The sequence below is a fragment of the Chelmon rostratus genome, chromosome 8 (assembly GCF_017976325.1).
Source record: "Chelmon rostratus isolate fCheRos1 chromosome 8, fCheRos1.pri, whole genome shotgun sequence".
In the NCBI taxonomy this organism is placed as follows: Eukaryota; Metazoa; Chordata; class Actinopteri; order Chaetodontiformes; family Chaetodontidae; genus Chelmon; species Chelmon rostratus.
In genome coordinates, this window is record NC_055665.1 from 12,380,934 (window position 1) to 12,397,409 (window position 16,476).

At 38.9% G+C, this 16,476-nt stretch overlaps 3 protein-coding genes across 3 annotated transcripts in view; 2 read left to right on the top strand and 1 right to left on the bottom strand.

Moving 5' to 3' along the window:
* Positions 1-421, bottom strand: part of fhod3b (formin homology 2 domain containing 3b) — an 80,085-nt gene extending 79,664 nt beyond the window's left edge. Inside the window, exon 1 of the mRNA XM_041942226.1 lies at positions 181-421. Within this exon, the coding sequence (XP_041798160.1) occupies positions 181-345 (165 nt within the window). The 5' untranslated portion in view covers positions 346-421. The remainder of the gene's footprint in view (positions 1-180) is intronic.
* A 3,233-nt stretch (positions 422-3,654) lies between these two features.
* On the top strand, positions 3,655-8,247 carry slc6a19b (solute carrier family 6 member 19b). Its single transcript, XM_041942335.1, has 12 exons — positions 3,655-3,853; positions 4,747-4,887; positions 4,969-5,106; positions 5,209-5,390; positions 5,479-5,589; positions 6,136-6,248; positions 6,345-6,473; positions 6,583-6,739; positions 6,831-7,035; positions 7,115-7,274; positions 7,778-7,940; positions 8,044-8,247. The coding sequence occupies exons 1-12, from the start codon at positions 3,655-3,657 to the stop codon at positions 8,245-8,247; spliced, it is 1,902 nt and encodes a 633-aa protein (XP_041798269.1).
* A 1,623-nt stretch (positions 8,248-9,870) lies between these two features.
* On the top strand, positions 9,871-15,859 carry LOC121610212 (sodium-dependent neutral amino acid transporter B(0)AT1-like). The gene is made up of 12 exons (XM_041942223.1): positions 9,871-10,042; positions 11,280-11,420; positions 11,583-11,720; positions 11,827-12,008; positions 12,930-13,040; positions 13,135-13,247; positions 13,345-13,473; positions 13,794-13,950; positions 14,063-14,267; positions 14,695-14,854; positions 15,410-15,572; positions 15,680-15,859. Exons 1-12 carry the CDS (start codon positions 9,871-9,873, stop codon positions 15,857-15,859), a joined length of 1,851 nt encoding a protein of 616 aa, XP_041798157.1.
* Positions 15,860-16,476: the final 617 nt, after the last annotated feature.

The window sequence follows — 16,476 nt, forward strand, 5'->3', positions numbered from 1 at the left end:
GTGAACTAATGTAAATGGTCACCCTTTGTTAAATCTCTTTAAAGTATTTTTCAAGCTGCACATTAAAAAAAAAAACATGTGGGAAATTTACTATTTTGTAGCTGTTATCTTTACACTGGAGCTCATTTAAAGAAACGTCAACAAAAACATGATCAGGAGCTTAAAAAGTGTCCTACATACCTTCTGTGGAGCTTTTAGCTGCCTGTGGACTCCAGCAATCTGATTGATCAGAGGAATATCTTCTCTGAAAGTGTACAGAGGTGGTCTGGTAGGCTCGGGGAAATTGGTGCTGTTAAATGGATCAGTATCATCTAAGAACTGTACCCTGCATACAAACGTAGCCATGATGTATCCATGCAAGGCGATTTGGGATGATGAAAAGAGTGGATGCGACGCCACAGCCTCTGACAGACAGGCAGCCCCCCGGGCGGCGAACTACCGGCAGGTCCTCTGCAGTAGCAAAATCCTGCACCCTCTGTTATCCTTGGACCTTCTCCATTCCCTCCACGCAGTGCAGATGACTCAGGACAGTGCACCCACCAGTCCAGGAGTAAAGATCCAGGGTGCCTCGTTGAGAGATACAGCTGGTCAGAGCGGGGCGGCGTTATTCAAGGGCATTGCGGGCGTTTGAGGTGCTGAGGCAGACTGCGGACGGGACTGCTACACTTGGCGCCTGGTCTGTGAGAGCGATGCGAAGCTGCTCCCTCCTCAAGCACTAACTCTGCCAGGGGGACGCAGCGGCCAGACCTCAGCCGGCCGACACAGCTCATATTACACGCGCAATGGCGGCCTCCTGCGGCGAACATGAGAAGTGCACAAAATCCTGCACCGGTGCCGGTAGTGACTCAGCCATTCACCGAGCGATGACTGCGGCCAAGCCGGCCGTCATTCGCAAATCCGTGGTCAGACCAGCTGCCCCTAAATTTGAAGCGCACGCGTATTCGCACTTTTACGGCGAAGGCATTGAAACGGTCCACAGCGACTTTATTCTGCCAGATTTCTCTCTTTGCAAAAACCAGAGCGTTGCAGTCTGAAAGTCTTATCTGTAGGGAAGCTGTGACATCTTAACTACGGAGCATCACGCACACATCACAGTTTAACATATTGCATCGAACTTGGTGAAATCAGCGTGAGGATAGACATGTCCGGTTTTCAAAATAAGACATTTAAGCAAAGCACATAGCAACTACATACATGTAACTAAGATTTATTAGATGAAAATAGAACATGTGAACGGCGTCTCTTGTATATAAAAATGCAATTTCTCGCTGAACTCAAATCTAACAGCCATTTTCATAAATGGGAGAACAATGTGTTTTTCTTGAGCCTCAGAAGTTGAGAAATTTCACCTGGTCAAGGCGAAAATATTGGACTTTTACTTTGGAATACCTCCAAATTGATACAATAAAAACGATTGAAATATTCTATTTTCATCCAAATGATCTAATTTGTGTACAGTTATTCACTATGTGCTTTGCGTTAATATCTTATTTTGAAAACCAAATACTGTCACATGTCTATCCCCCCGCTAACTTCACCAAGTCCGCTGCAACTTGTTAAACTGTGATGTACGCGTGATGCTCCGGTACAGTTAAGATTTCATAGCTTCTCTCCGGATAAAACTTTCAGTTCGCAACGCTCTGGTTTTTGGAAAGAGAGAAACCTGGCAAAATAAAGTCGCCGTTACAATGCATTTGCCGTAAAAGTGAGAATATGCGTGCACTCCAAATTTAGAGGCGGCTGGTTTGACCAAGGATTTGCGAATGACGGCTCCCTTCACCGCAGTCCGTCCAGCAGGGGTCGTTACTCCGCTGGAAGCCACCAGAAGTCGGCCCTGCTCGCCCCGTCTCCAAGATACAACCTCCACTTATTGAAAATACCCCAAACCAAAATTAGCTTTCATTTTCATACAAACTTTAATTTTTCCACACCCTATATAATCGAGACACTGCTAACTCAGTTAAAGAGAGGCAGCAGAGGGTCATAATAACATCATCATGGTAGAAGTAGATTTATAGCAGTAGTTATTTATGATGGAAGATCAGGTTAGAAAAGTTCCTGAATCACTTCTGCTTGTAGGTTTCATGCTTTGTTTGTTAGCTGCAACTTTAAGGAAACCTTGCTGTATTGTCACACCACCCAACTGATAATAACAACAATAACAGTAATGAGAATATTAATTCATAGTTATTGTTAAACGGGTTGCTCAGCATCGAAACCGTTTACGTCTAAACCAACCTGGATTTTTTGTAGTATGTCCTCAGTAAAACGATAAACAGCCACCCCATCATAGCATAGATGTTAGATGTCGCTATCTTCAGAGGGCACGTAAAGAGGTTGACGAGCAGATGCTGAAAATGCAAAAGGAAATGTTATCAAAAACATAAAAATCTTAGGGTTTGTGTTAATGCATTGGTCAAAAACTGCAGCCTAACTCCTTCTGTGAAGCATCCAGACAGATATTGAATGATCAGCAACAGAACATAGTTTGAATATGATTTCTTACATATATTAACATTTAATTTAGATACATTCTCCATGACAAATCAACACCATTTCAGATGGAGGCCATGAGATGAGCTATGTGAGTCAAGAATTTCTTTTGCCAAACTACTTTTTCCAAGGCCAAGAATAAACCTTCAGCATGTCTTCATTACATCTATTTTTCTTAACCTTTTAAATCTGCCTGTGAATGACTTGCATATGAATAAACTGTTGAAAATTGTTCTACAAAACACTGTAAGGGTTTGTTAGTGTTTGTATGTTAACCTGTAAATTTACTGACATGTTTTATCCTTGCAGTCAATTTGACCAGAAAATTATTGTAACTCAAATTGTCACCCAAGTAATTTGTAAGGTACTTTATGTCTCTTTGCTGACTAAATATCCCTTTAAATAAAACACAGAACGCCAACAGAAATGGCTTAGAGGGCTTAAGGTTCAAGACTATAAAACTGCATGTTAGCGACCTCAGTATCAGCCGAAACAACCTAAACAAACACAGTATATGTAAAATGTTCATATTGCTCATGTGTTTTAACAGCCTGAGGTCAATGTGACTCCAACGAACACTGGTGCATACAAACACGTGCACACTGAAAACATATCATCATGTTCATTTTATGTTTACCCAGTTGCCCTGGGCACACAATACCAAAATTTGCATGGCTGGATTATGGATGGTATTGTCTTAAATGTTTCAGTGCTATTTTAAAATTATACCAAATTATACTTTTATGATCACTAACGTACAGAGGCTTGTATCCCAGCCCTAGCCTCCACACTGGAACACTTCCCCTAAGTGAGAACACATGTTTTTGCCATTTGGGCGAACTGTCTCATTAAAGCATTACCATACAATAAATCCTATAAAAATGTCTGTTTTTCTCCAATAAACCTCTGAAGAACGTCTGTGCATTGACCCTTCCCCATCAGATAAGACACTAGTTAACTATTCTGTGTGCTTGCTCAGCTTAGCTTCAAATTCTGCACACCTCTACAGTGTGGCTGATGTTCTCCGACACCAACGCCTAGTCAATCTATTACAGAGGTCTGTAACATAATATAGGATCTCACGGTGTGAGCCACAATTTACATTCCAGTACTGTACAGAGCACTACTGTACCACTACAATACTGCAGTGTTTGACAGATCATGAAGTTAAAACTCCCGAATCCAGGCCTGGAGGACAGAATATTGTCCCATCAGCAGCTGGACCAGCTGGAGAAGGAAGAGGCTGGAGACAGACCAAAATGGGACAACAAGGCCCAGTACATGCTGACCTGTGTGGGGTTTTGTGTGGGACTTGGAAATGTCTGGAGGTTCCCCTATCTGTGTCAGAGTCATGGAGGAGGCAAGTGATGCTTTCATGGTTTACTGTGCTTATTCCATATTTGACTATTTTTAATAACTGAGCAAAAGAAAAATAATCCATATCGCATGCCAGCCAATCAAGACCCAGCGGGACATTACATGAACATTACTCACGTACAATCTATACTAACATTTCATACAGGCATCATTTCGTTTGGTTACAAAATCATCAGCTCTCAGCAGTATTTGTCTGCTGATCGTGCCATCAGGAATGCATTGGAAAAAGGCGTATGACAACCAATGTAAAAGGGATAGCCATTTTACTGCTGGTCAGCCACGAAATCTTAATTTTTCAGGAAATTTTTATACTGTGTTTATATGTGTGAACGAACTGTTTGCTGTGATTTTATGTTTGCAAACTAGCTTGCCTCAATTCTCCCCCAAGGGACAAATTAAGCACTTCGAATCTAACACCATTCTCCAAGCCAAGTAGTTAGTGACCAATTTCAAAAGACCGCTGATCCAGTGATGACTATATGTATATCCTGATAAGAGCTGTGAAACAGATCAGCATAAATCAGTGTGAACTCAAAAATGTGCCTTGTAACTGATGGGTTCAGATAAGAAATTGTATACATGCCAGCAGGGAAACCCTTGTAAAGTGCTTACTGCAAAGGCTTAAATGGATTGTACATTGCATTATAAACCGAAGTGCATTCACTGTCTGACTTTATCTCTGCGTGTGCTCACGTGCATCCAAAGTGACTCACATGAAGATGTTGGAATTTATTTGTGGTTTCTGTTGGATATACTTTTATCTAGTTTTCAAAAAAAATAAATAAAACAAATTAAATTACAGAATATTTCATTCAATGAAATAGAAATTTGACAGATTTATTCTCAACATTTACAGTTCCGCTGTTTTTTCTCCAGGTGCATTTATGATACCGTTTCTGATCCTGCTGGTTCTTGAAGGAATCCCACTCCTGCATCTTGAGTTCGCCATTGGTCAACGTTTAAGAAGAGGCAGCTTGGGAGTGTGGGCTACAATTCATCCGTATTTGACAGGCGTTGGTAAGAAACGTTCTGCATTAAGTTTGTTAAAACTAGTGAAAAGTGCCCTAAAAGAAACCCTTTTGAAACATTCACTGGCAGGTATTGCATCCATGTGTGTATCTCTGACAATCAGCCTCTACTACAACACCATCATTGCCTGGATTCTGTGGTACTTCTTCAACTCGTTTCAAGAGCCTCTGCCTTGGAGTCAATGTCCCATGAATGCCAATTTAACAGGTAGTGCTACAGCTGGTACTATGTTACTACAGAATGGAAAATGAAGTTAGAGAAAGTCTTGATTTTGTCTTAGTGACACACGCTGTTGTTAAATTCTGTCAGGCTTTGTCTCAGAGTGCGAGAGGAGCTCCCCTGTGGATTATTTCTGGTACAGGGAGACCCTGAACACAACTCCAACGATTGAAGAGGATGGCGGTCTGCAGTGGTGGATACTGTTATGTCATGTTTGTGCATGGTCTATGCTCTATATCTGCATCATTCGCGGTATTGAGACAACTGGGAAGGTAGTATACAGCACATTACTTACTACAGTTATGGAGAAGATTTTAATTAGGCTAAACAGTAATTGTGCAAATACTTTATTTTCTTAAGGCTGTGTATGTGACTTCAACCCTACCCTATGTGGTGCTGACCATATTTCTGATTAGAGGATTGACCCTGAAGGGTTCTTTGAATGGACTGAAGTTTCTTTTCACGCCAGATGTAAGTTGCATTTCTTAAATTCAATTTAGGAATCATACTTATGGTGGAACACAAATCAGAATTCACTCAATACCCAATTACTAAAATATGTTTTAATGTTATTATATTATGTTGTTAAGACAAAGACAAACTTTTTTTTTGCAATGATCCCTCAAATGTGGTCATGAAAGGCTTAAAAGATATGTAATTGAGGAAGGATGGTATTTTACAGTTTAACAATAAACTTTATGGTCCAAAATGACATCAGTGCACTGAAACACTAAAATTTACAGGGAATTTAATAATTTTACATGAACCCAAGCATCTTTTTCTGCATTTGGCATGTTGTGAATAAATTAAATAAAATTGCACATATCGCACAACATATATACCAATATCAATATGTTTGTGATATATCAGTGGATATAAAGAGAGAGAGACAGGGCTCTACCCCCGTCTAAGACATCTTTTAGATCCAAGTCTTAATTCCTCACTAGAGGCGACACATAGCCCATGTAGAGCAATAAACAGTTGATGCATAATTGACTACTTTGCTGATTCTTCCAGTTAACAGAGCTGGCAAAGCCATCAACATGGCTTGACGCGGGTGCTCAAGTGTTCTATTCATTCTCTCTGGCTTTTGGTGGACTTATTTCCTTCTCCAGCTACAACTCAGTGCAGTAAGTTTGGTTACTCTGATTCAACACGAGCCATTTAAAGAAACAGGCAAATGCACTGCATTGTCAGTAAAAGTAAAATTGTGTTTGTTCCTTTAGTAACAACTGCGAACAGGATGCAGTGATCATCTCCGTCATCAATGGCGTCACCTCTGTCTATGCTGCGACTGTCATTTACACCATTATTGGCTTCAGAGCAACAGAGAGATTTGACAGCTGCCTTTCTGGGTACATTGTCTTTTATGTGAAATTATATTTTAGAAGCTCATGCAGCTTTCTTCATCATCAGTACATCAACTGTGAAAATCTTTTTAACTTAACAAATTTTGTGTTTTAGAAACATCCTAGCGTTACTAAATGCGTTTGAGCTTGCTGAGGGCAGCATCACTGACAGCAACTACAATCAGGTTGTTCAGCAGCTTAATGAAACATACCCTGATGTTATTCAAGAGCTGGATCTAAAGACTTGCAACTTAAATACTTTTCTCAGTGAGGTAAGACTTCATCAAGATAGTGCAAGATTTTAAATTTTTACTTTCATACTATCCTACAATTTTGCTGTATCACTGTGCTGTTCGGGCCTAGGGAGTCGAAGGAACTGGTTTAGCCTTCATTGTGTTCACCGAGGCTATCACCAAGATGCCCGTCTCACCAGTGTGGGCTGTCCTTTTCTTCATAATGCTCTTCTGTCTGGGCCTGTCTTCTATGTTTGGGAACATTGAGGGAGTTCTAGTACCACTGCAAGACCTCAAAGTTATCCCTAAGACGTGGCCAAAAGAGGCTGTCACTGGTAACTCCCACATCTATTCTCTAATTTCACATTAACAAGGATTTCTAGCATATTTGATCAAGTCTTTGCTCTCTTTCAGGCCTTACGTGTACGCTCTGCTGTCTGGTGGGTCTGATATTTCTCCAGGGCTCTGGGAACTATTGGCTTTCACTCTTTGACACCTATGGAGGATCCATCCCTCTGCTAGTTGTTGCATTCTGTGAGATGGTCTCAGTGGTGTACATATATGGGATAGACAGGTGACAATAAAACACAGATTCAGTTTTCTTTGTGTTAATGTCTTTAAAAATAATTTGTTGATGCCATTCTTAATTTCTAATGCCTGGTGTTGTTTTTAATGCTTTGTTGTGAAGTCGCTAACAAACTGACAAAATAAGCTGCGACCTATAACGCACTGGTCATATATCATAGCATGTGAAACTTGAATGGTTTTCATAATTCTGTAGTGTTACTTGGATTTTTAGATTTTTCCTTAATTAATGCCCTTCATCATGCCTTCACCATTTGAAACCACAGTGGTATTAAAGCATGAGAAATGGTGATAGAAGGCAAGAACACCCCTAAACCTGGAGATTTTATATAATCACTTGGACATTGGCATTGATTTTTTTAATTAAGTGATCAGAGGAACAAAATTATATCACGGTAAAGCATCCCACACTATTATTTATTCATTAGGGGAAGCTTGTTCTGTTGTTTTGTCTACGCACTGTTGACAAAGCAGTATGTGTGTCACTCCTAGGTTCAATGACGATATTGAGTTCATGATCGGACACAAACCGAACTTCTTCTGGCAGGCGTCATGGAGAGTCATCAGCCCGCTTATTATGCTTTTCATCTTGGTCTTTTATTTAATCACTAAAGTAACTGAAAGGATCTTTTACAAAGCCTGGGATCCTGCAACGGTAAATATGAATTTATTTTGAGATGATCTCCCTTAAATTATGGATAAACATACTGTCATGTACCTTAAAACTCCAAATATAGCATGCCTGTCTGTTTTTGCAGGAGAAATTCCCGACACTGGTGGAGAAGCCATATCCAGTCTGGATCTATGTGATCATCTTTGCATTGGCAGGGATACCCAGTATTGCTGTACCTTTAGTTGCTCTCTGGAAATGTTTAAAGACAAAGAAGAGGCACAAGTCACATCTCTGTAATATATCTGACCAAACTCAAATGAACAACGAGACCATAAAATCCCCACTCTAATATTCTGGTATTCCCAAATTTCTCTTTTTATTTTTCAAGAACATTTAAATGAATAGATGATGAATCATGTGACAATACGAAAAGCTGCCAAAATTTACAAGGCGCTGTTATATAACAATGAAAGGACTTTGAGAACACCCTCCATGCGAATCCCTAGAGAATGGCTGCTAGCATGGTTAAAAACACCATAAGTTATGGCCTCAAACAATATTATGTAACATTAACAGTTCTCTGACAGTTTCACAAAATTTTGAAAACTATTATTTTCAAAATAGTATTCATATTTTCTTGAGAATGCAAACCAAACCAAAAGCCCTCACCTCAACTTTTTTGCATTGAGGATGAGGAAGAAGGTGAGGTTTTGTGGCAGACTTCCCATCCTCTCTTCAGCCAGTTTGAGCCTTTTGAGCTTTGAGGCGTTATAGACTTCCTCTGGCAACTAAAATGTATTAAAGAAGTCCTTCATCCCATCAGTGCCATCAATATTCTTAACTCTGCAATGTGACTGGACGATTTAAGCCACAGATACTAACATTAACTGTTTTTAATGAGTAATGTGAGCCTGTCTGTTTGCTTTACTAATTGCTTGTCTGTTTATGTTGTCGTTTCTTGTGTTCTGAAATGTTCGGGCCCTTGCTATGTACTCTGTATCATTATTCTTGAAGCTCTATTGGATCTGTATCTGGTCTTAAATCTGACACAAAATTCCACGCTTTCCGATAATTTTGGGAGACTTTGCTGGCAGTGTATATTTCCAAACAAGTCTGCATTTTGTGCCTAATTACTGCAAAGAAATTGACAGAAGTCAAATCTAGTGAAAGCAGGATGTTAGTATAAGCTCGACGTACATTTCTGTCCCAGGGCCACATCGTGGGTCGATCCTTCAGAGGGAAGCTGACTTGAGCCATGCATCGAATGTATCTGTCCAGCTGGGGTCACTATTGTGACATGTTAACAGTGTGTTTGAGAAGTGAATGAAATATTGGTTACATCAAAACTGCATATTCTTACTTTCAAGCATTTGACTCTAATTTGTAAAGTGAATTTTGTGCCTTATGGCTCTATTCTGTGTTTTCTGATTTCCAGTTAAGAATAACAGACTGATAGTATTCAGTATGAATATAATACAGAAGAGAAATTCAGTACAAGGCACTTTGAATAGTGTTTTTGGTGACTGAGCCTGATAAGAAACTCCATACACACTACATGTTCTTTTTTCCATAAGCGTGGTAATTACTGCTGAATGAAATAACCCAGACCGTGTGCAAGTAACACTAATGTAAACTGGATCACATAACAAATTAAAAAGGCATGTGTGTACTATCACAGTTTTACTCCCTGGGCTCCTTATTTAGACTGCGTTGCTTTACAATCAACTGTTATCGCCTTGGTTTTAATCATATCATGCCGCTTTACACAAGGGCTTTTTATTAAACAAACAGACCACATTGTTCTCACAAGCTTTAAGAGTCGGCAAGAAAATATGAGGCTGATAAAGCAAATGCTGCCCCTTCGTCTCCTGATACAAGCAGGTAGCAAGTCACCAGGGTCTCCACTTCATTTCAGACAAGAAAGTCAGACGAGAAAGATTTCTGTTTGCCTCATAAGGTATACAGACAAGTGATGGATGGAGAAGCTGAAAGCGCTGAGCAGGCGCAGATTCAAGAACCTAAAGAGATCATCGAAAGACCAAAATGGGACAATAAAGTTCAATATTTGCTAACCTGCATAGGTTTTGCTGTGGGACTTGGTAATGTGTGGAGATTTCCATATTTGTGTCAAGTCTATGGAGGAGGTAAGAGCCTTTCATTTACAGTGTGCTTTGTGGTGTTACCGCCAAAAGTAAAGTTGGACAGCCTGGCAAAAATCTGGCTTTTCATTCAGCTTTCCACAACAAGAAATATTTTACAATCAATTGCCCAAAGCTGTATGTACAAAATCAGACACTGTATGAAAACTGCTCTATATTACACTCGCTAAAAAAAATGAACTGTCTCTTTTTTTCTAATTTTCATTCCTGAAAGTTAGGAAAATAGCAAGAAACACTTATGAATTATAATTGGCAACAATCAGATGCAAAAACATACAAACTCCCAGACACCAGTTCTACTACAATGTGACACACATGTTCACACACACGATCGTCAATACGTTATTCCGAATTTTCTCTTTAGCTTTTATTCACCTTTAGCCATGACTCTCTTACCATGACTGGCATGACTGAGACACGGTTGCAGATATCATTTTGCTATGTTGTTTAATGCTGTAATTATCTTATTTTTCAAGAACACAACTGACATTTCCAACTTTCATTAAACGACTCACTAATTACCTTGATTAAAACTTACACACAGTGACTAACTAGAGCTAAAGCAAAAGAGCAAACCTATGTTATTTACATATAGGGGCTAAACTGTTGTCAAAGTTGAACACACTTCTACATATACCTTTAAAACCTTGTGACTGCCAACATGTCTTAATGAGTGAATTCTCCTCCTTTTTTTGCCTTTTACTTTGTAATCTACAAAAATGACTAATTTCAATCTGTACATTTATTATTCCGTTGAAGGTGAACCAGAGGGATTTCAATACGTTACTTTGATTTCACCAGTAATTTAGAGAGCAACGAAACCTCCGTGATTATTGTACAATGTCATTGGTTACATTTTCCTCCTAGTTGTAATTGATCTATTTAAGATAATTCCTACATGGATCGTTCACTACTATGCAATGGATACTTTATTAATTTGTGAAAAAAATGGGACAAATTGTTTTCACTGCTTCATACGATGGCGTGCAAAATATACAATAGATTAGTCCAATTACTGGGGTTAACATCTATTGCTTGGTCTGAGTGTGATAAAGCTCTGATTGTGATAATAAAATGTACAGTAAACGGAAAGTGAATGACCTTCGACCATAAAGGCAATGCCAAAGCTTTTTCAAAGTGAAGTCAATTGCTTACTGAAAAAAGGCATGTTTACAGTTTGATTGTCAGTTATTAAACTAATATTATCGCTTACAAATTCAAGGGGCGTTCCTGATTCCTTATTTGATCGCCTTGGTATTGGAGGGGCTTCCTCTGCTGTACATGGAACTGGCCATCGGACAACGGCTCCGCATGGGAAGTGTTGGCGTGTGGCGTTCGATCTCCCCATATATGGGAGGTTTAGGTGAGAGGGTTTGGTACAAATGAACTGATTTTGGAATTCACACAGGAAAGCAAGATGCCAAAAAAAGGGGGAATGTGCTGCACAATGTTAAGTTGTGTAAAACCTCCATCCATAACATACACACATTTCTTGGTGTGTGTATAATATAATGTGTATACACAGGTGTGGCTTCCATGATCGTGTCCTTCTTAGTTTGTCTGTTCTACAACATGATCTTGGCCTGGATCCTCTGGTACTTCTTCAACTCCTTTCAAAATCCACTTCCCTGGAGGGACTGCCCAGTAAACGTAAATCGTACTGGTAAGTTTTTACATCTTAATAATATCAAATCAACAACAAATGCTAGAGAGTAAAAGACAGAGAGTGCCATTAATTAGTCATGATATGAATAATCTCTTTGATGCAGGCTATGTAAGTGAGTGTGAAAAGAGCTCACCGGTGAACTATTTTTGGTATCGTGAAACACTGAACATAACGGCAAACATCGAGACCAGCGGTTCTGTTCAGTGGTGGCTCGTGCTCTGTCTTGCATCTGCTTGGTGCCTTGTGTACATCTGCTTCATACGTGGAATTGAGACTATTGGAAAGGTAACTTACCTGTTTGATGTGATGCCGCAAATGATTTTTATTATTATATCTATCTGTTGTATCCCACAGCCCATATACAAGCAATTAATGGCAAAATATTGGCACCTTTACAGTAACACTGAGCTAAAAGACACTTGAATACGAAATGGATCTGAATTTTGCACTGTGCCAGCAGAAATACAGACACCTTATCAGCCTTGGTTACGTAAGGCAGGAAGGAAGAAGTGCATCCCACTGCAGAACTTGCTCAAATTAAATTCTGGCTTGAAAGGCAGAAAAGGCAGACTGAAGTACAGCAAAAGCACCAATAATGTTATTGAACATGTTTTTTCACAGGTACGAGTAAAATATAATTAAAACAGAATGTGATAATCTAATCCTTTGTGACATTCAATTGAAAACAGTACAAAGACAATATATCGACTGTTTTGCCTCATTAACTTTTTGTAAATATCAGCTTATTCTGGATTTGATGCAGCAACACCTTTCAACGAAAGACTGGGAAAGTTGTGGAACGCTCCAAAAACACCTGTTTGGTGTTTACATGATAAATCTGTATGCGAAGATTTACCATATAAGGAGTTGTTTGTAGCGTTGATGGTAAAAGTATGCTGTGCTGGGTGAAAGTGCACGATATACAGGAAACACAGAAAGGCCCATTATGATTAACTGCCTAAGTATATCAGTATATTGGGTGAAATACTAATTTTCCATCACACGTTTCACATGGCGTTGCAGCTCTTTTGAAATCAGGGCTGTATTTTGCATCGTGGTAGAGGTTGCATTTAAGGCAATAAAGGTGATGGATGGAAGATTGTTAAAGTGACAGTAATGGGAGCGCATGCAAGGGGTCACAAAAATGTCTTATTCTGTTTGATGTGAATATGAAATATTTTATGAACATCCAAACTTTTTCAACAGGCCATTTATGTCACAGCCACCTTCCCGTACCTTGTTCTGACCATCTTCCTGTTCAGAGCCTTGACTCTGTCTGGGGCCGTTGATGGCTTAAGATATCTTTTCATGCCAAATGTAAGTTTGTCAATCAACTCTTACTGAAATAATTTCAAGACAAGATTTAATGAGTAAAATCTGATCTGACGAACAATCAATATGTTCCTCACAGTGGGAAACCCTGAAAAACCCTAATGTCTGGTTGGATGCTGCTACTCAGATCTTTTTCTCTTTGTCTTTGGCCTTTGGGGGAATGATTGCTTTTTCCAGTTACAATGCTCAAAAGTAAGAGCAATATGAACACACTTCCATTAAAAAATATATATAAATTTGTCCAAAATTTGAAAAAGTTCAATAAAACGTATTTGCTTTATCTTTTCAGGAATAATTGCGAGAGAGATGCTTTAATTGTTGGATGCGTGAACAGTTTCACATCAATATATGCATCAATTCCTATTTTTGCCATTATTGGATTTAAAGCAAATGAAAACTACAATGACTGCAGAAATTGGTATGTACCATTGAGGTAATTATGGCATCACCATACAGTGTATCCAGCTTTATAATTAATTAATTAGTATCATTGCTGGATGTCCAGCTGACAGTTTTGTAATTACAGGTTGTCAGACCCTAAAAAATGGGACTGCTGTGACTATACCATATAGCCAAAAATTTTAAAAACACTGTAAATGACTTAAATGATTGGTCAATTAACCAGTACAAAAACCCATAAATTTTTCTGTTTTTTTTTCAATTAATTACAAAATCATCATCGTTATTAGCAGTGATGCTTGCAGTGTTAACCTACTTGTTAATTCTTGATGATTTCAGGAACATACTAACACTGACAAATGCATTTAGCATTGGGGATGAAAACATAACTCTTCAAAACTACAATGACTGGTTAAATCATCTCAACAAGACTGATCCCTCAGAGGTCGAAAGCCTCGATCTGAAGACGTGTGATCTACAGACCTTCCTGGATCAGGTAATATCATCTGTTACAGTTACTACAAAATTAGTTTTAGTTTGAACAGTTGTCTCAGTGAGGTTTTGTGAAGTGGTTGTGTATGAGATCATGTATCATATCCTACCTGCAGAGTGCCTCTGGAACTGGTCTGGCCTTCATTGTGTTTACCGAGGCGGTGATACATATGCCCGGCTCTCAGGTGTGGGCGGTGCTCTTCTTTGTCATGCTCTTCAGCCTGGGCCTGTCCTCCATGTTTGGAAATCTAGAGGGAGTCCTTACTCCTCTGCTGGACCTGCACATTATTCCACCCTGGATTCCAAAGGAAATGTTCACAGGTAAAATGAAACATCTGATAACTTCATACTGTTTGGTGTGTGCAGTCGTGATATTTGGGGCTCTAATTTGTCTTCTGATGTATAAAAAATATAAAAAAAGACAGAATCTGTTTCTTTATATACATAGGAATAGTACATAGGAATACACTTTATAGGAATTCTGTCATTTCCAGTTTTCTGTGTACATTTTATTTCCACATGAAAATAAATAAATGTACATGTTTGAAAAACATGGGCTATGTCAGAATATATGTTCATGCCTAAAGCACACTTCTCTTTCAGATACACCTGGGTTTTCAAATTACTTTTGATCAGATTGACCGTCTGCAGGTTTCCATATTTGTGAATACAGCATATTAAAATAATCACAACATGAAACAAAATTTAAAATGTGATATTTCCTATATTTTCCTTTTTTGCTTAAAAGGGTTAATGTGCCTGACCGCCTTTGGTGTGTCCCTCATCTTTACTTTGGGCTCTGGAAACTACTGGCTGGAGATTTTCAACAACTACGTGGGATCCGTGCCTCTGCTCATCATAGCCTTCTTTGAAATCATCAGTGTGGTATACATCTATGGAGTGAACAGGTGACGCTGTAATTCATGTCAGCATTTGCTTTCAATATCACAACATACAGACTGGTGCCAAAGAAGTTGGGATGCTGTGTACAACGGAAATGAAAACAAAATGCAATCACTTGCAGACAAACTGTGTTTTCCTCCAACAATTTTATGAAGTGTTCCACAGGCCGTAAAGTAATATCCTTTATACAAGCATGCGCAACCCAATTGTGACACAGTCGCCTGTTTACCTGTGGAATGTTCCAAACAGGTGTTTTTGCACATTCCACAACTTTCCCAGTCTTTTGTTCCTCCTGTCCCAACTTGTTTGACACGTGCTGCTGGCATCAAATTCAGAATAAGAAAATACTGCATCTACAAAAACAGATTAAACTGATGAGTTGAAACATTAAATATATTGTCTGTGTACTGTTTTCAATTAATTTCAAGTATGTGTCAAAAAGGATTTGCAAATTACTACACTCTTTTTATTGATGTTTTACACAGCGTCCAAACATTTTTGGAATCATGGTTGTATTATTATTATTAATTGTTTGATAAAGTGTTTTCGTGTGCTCGCAGGTTTAATGATGACATTGAATGGATGTCAGGTCGGAGACCGAACCTTTACTGGCAAGTCACTTGGCGCTTCATCAGCCCTTTCATGCTACTGGTGGTTTTTGTGGCATACGTCGTAGTTGAGGCAGAAAAACGACCAACATATGATGTCTGGAACCCAGATTACGTAAGAAAGATTTTACAGTTGCTCTACATCATCGCTGTGTAGAATTTGTTAACTCTGGCATACAATGAAAAAAAGATATTGACTTTGCACCATACTATCCCTTACAGGCGCTCTTCCCCCTTGCTGATGTTCAGTCCTATCCTGATTGGGTTTATGCTATCTGCATTCTTATATCGCTCCTTCCTGTCGTCTCCATTCCTCTTGTGGCTCTCTACAAATTCACGGGCTTCCTGAAGAAGTACATCACGAACAGGCACGACCAAAACCCATATGCAAGTGAACTGTGAATGACAATGCGTAGCCATCTTATGTCATCTGTGGTCTGCACTACCAGTGGTACATGTGAGATAATGTCGTTTAATAACTTCTTATTGAGCATTTTCACTGGAAAACAAAAAGCTTTCACTGATTATCTTCATATTGTTCTCTGTCCATTGTATATTATGGTATTGCAAGCTTCTAAATACATTACAGTTTAAATGATATTATCACTCGTATAGCATACTGGCAGTAGCAGCTGTAATTTCAGTATATTTGCTAAATTAAAACACTTCAGCTTTGTCTTAATTTGCACAAGTGTATCTATATTGGTGAAGGAAATGCAAACACTGACAGCCAGATCAAATCAATGCAAGACAATATCCTTGAGAAAGATATTAACAATATCAAAGGCTACAACTGAATATCAGGTTTGTGTTAATATTTGATTAAAGGAAGACAACAGTTAATTTCCTGTGTTGGTGTTTTGAATGGGGAAAAACGGAGGGTGATGGATAACTTTTCTGAATGGTTTGTGATAAGCAGAACTCCCTGGTAGAAGTGATATTCTACCTCAATGGGATCTTTCTGGTTAAATAAAGGATAAATTTAAAAAAAGTGCATTATTAATTCTTGAAAAAAGAAT